This window comes from Eumetopias jubatus, unplaced genomic scaffold, assembly GCF_037043125.1.
Source record: "Eumetopias jubatus isolate StellerSeaLion01/CBP00866 unplaced genomic scaffold, mEumJub1_p1.0 scaffold_12, whole genome shotgun sequence".
Lineage (NCBI taxonomy): Eukaryota > Metazoa > Chordata > Mammalia > Carnivora > Otariidae > Eumetopias > Eumetopias jubatus.
Window position 1 is genome coordinate 29729275 of NW_028274818.1, and position 11166 is coordinate 29740440.

General features: G+C 38.7%; 1 protein-coding gene across 2 annotated transcripts; it reads left to right on the plus strand.

Annotated features, from left to right (window-relative positions):
* Nucleotides 1-3657: 3657 nt before the first annotated feature.
* ZNF281 (zinc finger protein 281) lies at nt 3658-8812 on the plus strand. Of its 2 annotated transcripts, none has more exons than XM_028120322.2 (2): nt 3658-3742; nt 3965-8812. In XM_028120322.2, exon 2 carries the CDS (start codon nt 3983-3985, stop codon nt 6677-6679), a length of 2697 nt encoding a protein of 898 aa, XP_027976123.1. In that variant the 5' UTR covers nt 3658-3742; nt 3965-3982; the 3' UTR covers nt 6680-8812. The 2 variants fall into 2 exon arrangements, with proteins under 2 accessions (XP_027976123.1, XP_027976124.1); XM_028120323.2 differs by having other exon boundaries at nt 3667-3742; nt 3969-8812.
* The last annotated feature ends 2354 nt before the right edge of the window (nt 8813-11166 follow it).

The window sequence follows — 11166 nt, forward strand, 5'->3', positions numbered from 1 at the left end:
CATCTCATAAATAGAAGTAAAATTTGAGTGACCTACTCTTAATTTTATATCTATATAACACAACATGAAATAAAGAATTAGCAATTATGAAAGGAAGGAGGACTGTTAATTATCTTACAGTTTTGTCATAAATCAGAGAAGAATTTTTTTCTTGAATTATCTAGAATATAGGTAGACAAGTAGTCTATAAAATGAGTACCATCTAAGCAGCTTGAATTCACTCTGCACTGTGTAGCTCTTGAGAAAGGCTACTTGTAGGATGGACTTGAGTGTTAGTATTAAGCTATGGAACATCATGTATGCACAGTGAAAAAACTCTCACTGTGTTTGAATTTTTAATAGTTTATGACCCAACGGAAATTTTTGGTTGTTCAAAACTCTTTATCAATTTTTCTTCTTAATACAAACACATATAATGCAAGTTTGTTTCTGAAATCACATAGAGAACAGTATTGAAAACTAGTAAGATTAACTGTAATGAATATATCATACTAATGTAAAGTGATCAGGGACACCTGTCTGGCTCAGTCAGCAGAGCATGCAACTCTTGATTTCGGGTGTTGTGAATTCAAGCCCCACATTGGGTGTAAAGATTACTTTAAAAAATTTTTTTAAAAGTAAAATGATGAAGGGCACCTGGGTCATGTGGTCAGTTAAGGGTCCAACTCTTGGTTTCAGCTCAGGTCATGATCTCAGGGTCATGAGATCAAGCCACATGTTGGGCTCCACATTCAGCATGGAGTCTGCTTAAGACTCTCCCTCTCACTCTGAAATAAATAAATAAGTAAATAAATAAATAATATTTTTAAAAAAGTAAAATAATGATAATTGAGGAAATTGGGTGTGGGATACATGCAAACTCTTGGTACTATCTTCTCAATTTTTTTGCAAATCTAAAACTGTTCTTAAAAAATAAAGTCTATTGCAAAAGAAACTAACGAGCAAAACTTTTTTCTGTTTTATTCAATCTCCTTGTTATAGGATTTTTTCCATTACCTGTAAAATGTTAAGTACTCAGATGTAAAACAAATATTAAGATATTCCTGTAATATTTTCCTTTTGAAAATGTCACATTTCTTAACTATTTGAACCATTTCCGGAAGTTAGTGCAGATCTCTATCTAACATTTGGTTTACTAATACCTAACAAGAAGAGGACAACATAGATTTTTATTTCCTCTGTAAGGCAAAAACACATGGAAAATTTCTTGCTCTCTATTATCTCTACTAAGTTTAAACTCTATCAGTTTTACTTAAAGAATTAATCTTTTAGAGTTAAGAGTGAGATTCATTTTATATTTTACAATTAAGTATTTTCTAAAACTAAGGACTAATAAATAGATCTTTGGAACTTTTTTTATAAAGGTTACAATAAAAATGTGTGCAATTTTACAAGTGATAATGTGAAATTTTACCTTAACTTGAACTGATATTTTAAATATTATTTAAAAGCTACTCATATTTATTACCCTGTTTATCCTTTTAGCTGTTTTGATTAAAAAAAAATTTGTTTACCCCCACTGAAGATGGTAACAAATATATTCTAGTTGCTGTATTCTAAAGCAGTGCTTAGAAACACTGATGCTGAGTGCTATTTCTGTGATTCCTTTGATGACATTTTCTGAGTTTAATTTTTTCATTACCCAGCTATCTTCCAGAGACTGGCATACTGACTTTTCTAATTAATATTCTATGTACTGGGAATGATATTCTTACTTTCTATTTGTGGAGAATTGAACCGCACAACCACTATTAGTGATGTGCTGGTATGTTACCTTATAAATGCTCAAGGTACAGCTTCTAATGTTGAAAAATAGAAAAATAAAATGACCTTGATGAAGTGTGTCTTCTTTTGTCTGTTCCCAGGAAAGTTTATTTCAGGTATTTCTACTGCTGAAATGATTAGCGTTAACAGCTTTTTCCGTCCATTTTATTTTACAGGGTGTCTTCATCTTCCTGATATATGGGGTATACAACACAGAGGTAAGTCTGCTTGGAGTATCTCAAGGCTGACAGAGTGAATGAGAGAAATGACAGGTTTCTTATCTTGATAACTGAGGAACAAAGTTGGCTTTTCACATGAGTGTCCTACTGCCCTTCATGCTTGGACTAGCTTATATGCATCCCAGCTTACCATTAAACACTGACACCCTGAATAAAGGGACAGCCTCATTTCTCATAGGCATTGACTAATATTTTACTACTGCCTTAAGATTTTGAATTTTCAGTCTTTCTTTTAACACTTAACTATACTTGATGGTATTAAAGATTCACAGTTTTAAGTGGCAGAATGCTTATATGTAATTGCATAGAGTTAGAAAAATATTATTTCTTACCTCAAAATGATCATTAAATATTATCTTTTAAGTTTTTAAGCAGGCTAAGAGAGGCCCATAAGGAATAATGAATAGTATTTATGGTCTCAATGGTGAAATTTCTCAGAGAAGTCATTTATTATTTATGAGAAGTTATTTAGCTAGAAATAGAGAAAATTGACTTGAAATTTCATTAAGAAAATATACTGTTAAGTAAATTATTGTCATAGTTCTAGTTCTTTTATGAAAAAAATTCTGTGATTTATAAATAGTCTCTGGTAGGCAAGTTGCTGCTTTAGATTTCTGCATGCTTAATATGAGAGTGAGTGCTTTGTGTACATTAGGCACTGAGTATAAAGACTTGTTTGATTTTTGTTGGTCTTTGATTTCAAGATTTTACTTCGTAATTTTCCCTTAAGAAAAAATTCGTAATTTTGCATGCATTTCTCAGCATTCCATGCTCGGGGAGGGCAGAGTGAATCCTAGTAGAGATCTTAGCAGGGCCTAGTAGTTTTTCACAAGTAACATAAGGGGCTAGGCAACAATATAACACGGCAAACAGACTCATTAGCCAGACTGAAAAGGTATGTGGGAATTTAAATAACATCTGATGATGATGAAGTATGTGTGTGGGCGTGTTTTACAGGGCTGCTGCACCTGGATTACACGCGGTTTCCTTTTCCAGTAGCCTTCAGGTAGGTTGGCAACAAGACTTTTTTTTTTTTTTTTTTGCAACGGTACCTCTATTGCGGTTTCAAAGCAGGCTCCTCCTATAAATGCAAAGGATACACGCCCATTATTAAAATATTTCCAAACTAAGAGGGATAACAGAAGCAATGTTTTAATAAATGTTGTGCACTTGAAGTTTATTGCTTTTAGGTAGAACCAAAAGTGCCCTAAGTGATCCACTTGTGGGTTTGGATTTTGATTCAATACTTGGACTGCAAACTAAAGCAGAGAAAGCCCCCACATTCGTCCTCAGTTTCCCCCACCTTTTCCGCCAGCCTCTTTCTCTGCAGCCCCCAAGCCACGCTGCATTACGGTCCTGCGTAATTCCGCCCCTTGGGTTCCACCTCCTGAGCGGCCTCCCCCAGAAGCCCTCATCCACGTCCACCGCCGTCAGTGCAGCCCACCAATCACGCCTGCTCGCCTGGAAGCCTCTTTCTACAGGGCATCCAAATCCCCGCCCCTCGAGCCCTGGGCCTCCCCTCCGCCCAACCGCCCCAGTGATTGACAGGCAGGCCGGGCGGAAGCTGCGGCGCAGGCGCCGTGGCTCCACAGAGCTCCCCTCTGGCTGGGTTGAGGAGTTCCCAGCAGACACCGCGCCGCGGCTGCGCAGTACAAGGGAGGCTTTTAATTCCATTGTGGAGAGGACGGCGTTATTTTTATTAACTGGAGGCGACGGCGGCTACGGCGGCGGCGGTACCCGTAAGTGTTGCCGGTGGGTCGGAGAGGGAGAGGGCGAGGCCTAGGGAAGAGTCGCAGGACCATGCGTACCGGTGCCGGAGGCGACCGGGCTGGGAATTAGTGCTGGGCGCGTTGCGGTCTGGGCGGCGGCGCGGCGGGGTCCTGGGCGCTGCGGTGGTCCCGGCCCGGGGCCCGGTTCCACCCCCTTTCCTCCCTCTTCCCTCTTCCTCCTCCTCTCCTCAGCCAGGCCTCCTCCGGGGTATGAAAATCGGCAGTGGGTTCCTGAGTGGCGGCGGTGGTACCGGCAGTAGCGGTGGTAGCGGCTCCGGCGGCGGTGGTAGTAGCGGCGGCGGCGGCGGCGGCAGCAGCAGCAGCAGCAGGAGGGCAGAGATGGAACCCACCTTTCCCCAGGGTATGGTTATGTTCAACCACCGGCTTCCCCCGGTCACCAGCTTCACCCGGCCGGCGGGGTCGGCCGCCCCTCCCCCGCAGTGCGTGTTATCCTCCTCTACCTCCGCAGCCCCGGCCGCTGAGCCCCCCCCTCCGCCAGCCCCGGACATGACTTTCAAGAAGGAGCCGGCGGCGTCAGCCGCGGCCTTCCCCTCGCAGAGGACCTCCTGGGGATTCTTGCAGTCTTTGGTTAGCATCAAACAGGAGAAACCCGCAGATCCTGAGGAGCAGCAGTCCCACCACCACCATCACCACCACCACTATGGGGGGCTGTTCGCTGGGGCTGAAGAGAGATCTCCAGGCCTAGGAGGTGGGGATGGGGGGAGCCACGGCGTCATCCAGGACCTCAGTATTCTCCACCAGCATGCCCAGCAGCAACCAGCCCAGCACCACCGCGACGTATTGCTCAGCAGCAGTAGCAGGACTGATGACCACCATGGCAGTGAGGAGCCAAAGCAGGACACTAATGTCAAAAAGGCAAAGAGGCCAAAGCCAGAATCTCAGGGAATCAAAGCCAAGAGGAAGCCAAGTGCATCTTCCAAACCTTCTTTGGTTGGAGATGGAGAAGGTGCCATCCTGTCCCCAAGTCAGAAACCTCATATCTGTGATCACTGCAGTGCTGCTTTCAGAAGCTCCTATCACCTGCGGAGACATGTCCTCATTCATACTGGAGAAAGACCTTTCCAGTGCAGCCAGTGTAGTATGGGTTTCATTCAGAAATACCTACTGCAGAGACATGAGAAAATTCATAGTAGAGAGAAGCCATTTGGATGTGATCAGTGCAGCATGAAGTTTATTCAGAAGTACCATATGGAGAGACACAAGAGGACACATAGTGGAGAAAAGCCATATAAATGTGACACTTGCCAACAGTATTTTTCAAGGACTGATAGACTGTTGAAGCACAGGCGCACATGTGGTGAAGCCATAGCTAAAGGAGCCGCTAGTGCAGAACCTGGGTCATCAACCCATAACAGTATGGGTAATCTGGCTGTGTTGTCTCAGGGAAATACAAGTTCTTCAAGGAGAAAAACGAAGTCAAAAAGCATAGCTGTTGAAAATAAGGAACATAAGACTGGTAAAACAAATGAATCACAAATTTCAAATAGTCTAAACATGCAGAGTTACTCAGTAGAAATGCCTACTGTGTCTTCCGGTGGAGGCATAATTGGCACTGGTATTGATGAACTGCAGAAAAGGGTGCCAAAATTGATCTTTAAAAAAGGAAGCAGAAAGAATACAGATAAAAACTACCTGAATTTTGTGTCACCATTACCAGACATAGTTGGGCAGAAGTCCTTGTCTGGGAAGCCAAGTGGCTCACTTGGCATAGTATCGAATAATAGTGTGGAGACCATTAGTCTTCTCCAAAGTACCAGTGGCAAACAAGGTCAAATAAGTAGTAATTATGATGATGCCATGCAGTTTTCAAAGAAAAGAAGATATTTACCAACTGCCAGCAGCAACAGTGCCTTTTCTATAAACGTGGGACACATGGTCTCCCAACAGTCCGTCATTCAGTCTGCAGGTGTCAGTGTTTTGGACAATGAGACCCCATTGTCCCTTATTGACTCCTCAGCTCTAAATGCTGAAATTAAGTCTTGTCATGACAAGTCTGGAATTCCTGATGAGGTTTTACAAAGTATTTTGGATCAATACTCCAACAAATCAGAAAGCCAGAAAGAGGATCCTTTCAACATAACGGAACCACGAGTGGATTTACACACCTCAGGAGAACACTCAGAATTGGTTCAAGAAGAAAATTTGAGCCCAGGCACCCAAACACCTTCAAATGATAAGGCAAGCATGTTGCAAGAATACTCCAAATACCTCCAACAGGCTTTTGAAAAATCCACTAATGCAGGTTTTACTCTTGGACACGGTTTCCAGTTTGTCAGTTTGTCTTCACCTCTCCACAACCACACTTTATTTCCAGAAAAACAAATATACACTACATCTCCTTTGGAGTGTGGTTTCGGCCAATCTGTTACCTCAGTGTTGCCATCTTCATTGCCAAAGCCTCCTTTTGGGATGTTGTTTGGATCTCAACCAGGTCTTTATTTATCTGCTTTGGATGCTACACATCAGCAGTTGACACCTTCCCAGGAGCTGGATGATCTGATAGATTCTCAGAAGAATTTAGAGACTTCATCAGCCTTCCAGTCCTCATCTCAGAAATTGACTAGCCAGAAGGAACAACAGAAAAATTTAGAGTCCTCAACAAGCTTTCAGATTCCATCTCAGGAGTTAGCTAGCCAGATAGATCCTCAGAAAGACATAGAGCCTAGAACAACGTACCAGATTGAGAACTTTGCACAAGCGTTTGGTTCTCAGTTTAAGTCGGGCAGCAGGGTGCCAATGACCTTCATCACTAACTCTAATGGAGAAGTGGACCATAGAGTAAGGACTTCAGTGTCAGATTTCTCAGGGTATACAAATATGATGTCTGATGTAAGTGAGCCATGTAGTACAAGAGTAAAGACACCCACCAGCCAAAGTTACAGGTAAGGTCCCAAAGTGACCAGGCTGGAGGTCTAATGTAATTTTGTTTTATTTTGAGAACACTGCCATTGGAATGTTTCTACACGATCCTATTAAGAATAATGTAATGCCCTTTCAATGCAACTTTTCATATTTAGTTTATTTTGTTAGTGTGATTTTAGCTCTGTTTGTATTATGATTTTTAATCAAAATCAATAGATTAAAAATAGTTTGACATTCAAAGTGACAATGTTTAGCAATCAAATTTACATGTATAGATCGTCAGGGAATAGCCCAAAAGTTTTAAATGCAAAAAAAACCCAAAAAAAACCAAAAAAGCAAAAAAACAAAAAAAAAAACCCCAAAAAACAAAAAAAAAACATACAAAAAAAAACACAAAAAAAACAAAAAACACACAAAAAAAACTTTGTTGCTAGGATTAAGGTTATTCTAATTGCTTTACTCTCAGGAAAGTGTAATAACGCATGGGAATTCTGTACGTTATCACTGTAATGGAATATCCAATTTACAGATAGTATGATACACATTTCATCATTTAAGTAAGGGATCGAAAACATTTCAAATTGCTCTATCTGGGCTAATATACATTTCATCATTTTTAAGTAAGGGATCGAAAACATTTCAAATTGCTGTCTCCATCTAGGCTGATCCAAAATTCTGAGATGTTGGCTACCTATATTTTGTTGCAGCTTTTAAATGTACTCTGAACTTCCAAACCATTCATTCCAGCCTGGTAGAACAAATATTCTTGGATCTTTGATCAAAGCCTGGAATGATAGCTTTAATAAGAGAAGAAAAAAAAATAGCACCCTCTCCTTATGCCAACTGTAACAAGGCTGTAGTTTCATTAGAAGTTACAATATCTGGCAGTGTTGATGACCCAGTGGTTGGTTGGTACCAGTATTAGAACCCAAGTTGGAATTACATAATTCTTTGAAATTTGGGGTATGCGTTTTTTATTATACATGGCTTAAAACGTGCTCTTGTCTATGTTATTACTTGTCACCCACACTTCTGTTTTTTTGTTCTTGTCCTACCCTCTTAGAGTTCTGAGCCTGCTTTGTTCCCTCTTCTCTCTGGACAGTTTAAATTTTAGAACGATTTACATTCCATTAGGTAATTCATTAGGCATTTTATATGCCTTATGGCATTCAAATACTAAACAATAGGATAAACAACCCCCCATGTACCTTTAAAAAAAAAAAATAAAACCCATACAGATTTCCATGTATAATGAAGTCCCATACTCTGAGCTATAGGTATTATTATTAAGGTTGTAATTCCAACTGGTGACATTGCTAATGTGAGGGATAAGAGTGTCTGCATTTAGTAATGACATCAGAACCTCTTTGTGAAATTGCAGCCTTTAATGTACATTTTAAAAGGGTGCATTAGTCAGTATTGTACAGGGGTCTTGTAAAGTCATCAAAATTTGCTATGAACGCTAATTGCCATTTGAAGCTACTGATAAGACAGTAGCTCTGCTCTAAACCACTTTTTAGCAATTGTATTTTTTTCCTGATTATATTTTTTAATGTACTTTGATGTTTATGCTGATGAGTTTTTTATGTACTTTTGGTGATGTTTCAGTCTTATGTACTCTTCTGACGTCAGAAAAGTACCACTGGTTGTTTGCAGTCTTATTGTGTAATCAGCCTACCACAGGCTTCCATGTATAATAAAGTAATTAATATTGTGCAAGTGTAAAACACTTCTGTTATGAAAGCAGTGTTTGGAAAATAAGAAATTATTAAAAATGGTTACAAAATATTAGTTAATTTCCTTTCCCCACTTTCCTCCCTTAAGTCTGCTTACCAGCTAAAGGGTCATCTATTTGTCATTGCAAGATTCTTAGAAAATGTGTTTAATCCTCTTAAATACACTCAATACTAAAAAGTCTGTATTTCTTATTTTGGTAAGTGCGGTAAGTTCTATTGGGTACAGAGTACAAGCTGTAATCAAAGGATGGAGAGGACCTTTACCACTGTATCTCTTAAACTGTATGATTTTTCTCCAGTGTTTGTTTTATACAGGTTTTGAATTTCTTTAACTTTTATTGTGTGTACTGAATACTGCATATGTATTATTCTGATTGTTTGCTCTAGTTTACTACCAATAAAAGACCTGTTAATCACAAAATTGAAGAAAGGAGATATCACTTAATATCCAGTAACATTTTTCAGGTTTTTTTTATTAACTACATTTTCTAAAATAATTCCTTATTCTGGTGGTATAACCTGCATTTAGGGACTTGTATGTTTATTGTGGTTTTTGGGTTTTTTTGAACTTAAATATTTTATATTTCTAGGTTTATTTGAAAATTGGGTGAGTATTTTCTTTGTGTTTGAGGTGCACTATATGGAAGGGTAGAAATTTAAAATTATGTAAATCAGAACATGTTTTGTTGAAATTGGGTTACCTATCCTAAATATTAGAGACACTATTGAGACCTCATTTAAAATCAGATTCCAATATCTTTTGGTTCTAGATGGATCCTTTTTGTCTTAAAAAGGTTGTAATAAGATAACAGTATGACAAAAATGGTCGAGCATTTTTAATAGGAATAAAAAAAAAGTATTAGTCATAGTTTAACCATGTTTAAAAAGGTTGAAAGTATAGATAGCAGAAGGAAAGAAGTAAGACATTTAAATATTAGAGATGCGGAAGAAATGTTTGGAAGTGTCTTTTAAAGATGGAGAAAAACTGTAAGTGGCTATGTAAAATAATGAGAAAATTGTGCTTTGAAATCAGTGGCTACAAATGTTGAATTAAGGAGTAAAAATATTAAAGGATAGAATAGGTCTTTGCAACTTTGCCCTTTTTTTGGGGGGCATATGATACTATTGTAGGGAAATGATAAATTATTATATTAAGCGTGAACTTGGATTTCTCTGTAGAGAAATGTCTACTCCTGGACCCACATGATTGGGGAAAAGTAAAATAGTTCTTTCTTTGCCAAGGTCATTTCCTAGATTTGGTCATTTTCTTCAACAAGAGTGCTAAGCAGAATCTCACTGACTCTGCATTCAAATCCAACTCCTGATTTATCTGCACAGATGACTTCTCCATTCTAGGTTAACGCTAACTTTTTTTTTTTTTTTTTTTACCCACCTCCCTCCCTCCCTTTGTTTCTGTCTGTGGAATGTCCTTATCTGAATACGATCTTTTTAAAATAAAGGTTTTTACTTTTAAGATGTTTGGGTATGGGTAGGAAACTGTTGTGTTGCTGTACATTCAGGATGAGAACTACCATAATTTAGCAGTTGCTAGTCAGTAATTTGGTAATTCGATAATGAGAACAGAAGTATGTGGAAAAGAATCTGTACTTAAAATTTTTTTTAGTAGGCTCTACACACAACTTGGGGCTCGAACTCGCAACCCCTAGATCAAGAGTCAGCCAGGCACCCCTGTACTCAAAATTTTTAAGATTTTAAAATTGTGAACAGTGATAGAAATATTTCTACCTCACATTTAGTTTTATGTATTGCACTAATCATGTAAGAGAGGCAAAACTTTTTGTTCCTTCCTGGTATGTGGCATTTTGTAGTTTACTTGTAATTAGTAGCATTTGAGCCTGAACTGGGTGACGGTTTGAGCAATATGGCCTCATGAGGGCATATACAGTCCTTACTTTGCAAATTCATAGGTCTTGTTAAACTGAAGAACTTCCCTCAAAAAAAAAAAATAAGCTTCTGAACTTCAGAGTTGTATTTTTAGAGTAAACTACATCTGAAGACTATCATTTTTTGAGTTTTATGGTCTTCGTATTTTTCTAATCCATAGTGACAGGATTTTAATTTTTAAAAGTGTGATGCAAGATTCCTTTGTTAGTGCAATGATACAACCCATGCATCATGTTGTGTGAGGTTATGTCAGTAATATTCCATGAATATATTTGTTACAGAATCCCTTACCACAGAGGAGGATCTGTGGTGGTTTGCCAATCTTGTAGTTCCTGATAGATTTTGAGGGAAAAAGTTGTGTTAGTTCCACTTGTTATATTTATTTACATCCTTAATAATTGATTACTTGAACATTAGCATGAAGACAGCACCATGAATTCTGTTGTCTTATCCTTGATCAAAAAACTTGAAAATAAAGCCTCTGAGATTACAGTGAGTTTAAGAGATTAAGCTATAAAGAGGGCATACACTTTTAAAATTATTTTTCTTTGTGTCTGTTTTGCTTTTTAAAAAAGTACTGACTGCATGTGAGTGACCAACTTAAGTAGATTCTATTTAAATTTTCTTCTAGGGAAGAACTGTGTAATGTTTTTAGGGTTACAGACTCCTTGGGCAGCTAATGATAGAATTGATACCTTCCTACCCGCATTCATTAGAAATATATTTGCACATGAAAATTTTCAATCTAATCTATATGCCCACAAGAACCACCCCCCCCCAAAAAAAAACCTCCCAATAAAAAATTCTTAACCTGTGGACCTTAGGCTAAGAATCCCTGCCTTGGGGCACGTGGCTGGCTCAGTGGGAAGA

What these genes read in the sequence shown, in the direction of transcription:
- ZNF281 (XM_028120322.2), top strand. Translation starts at nt 3,983, where the DNA reads ATGAAAATCGGCAGTGGGTTCCTGAGTGGCGGCGGTGGTACCGGCAGT.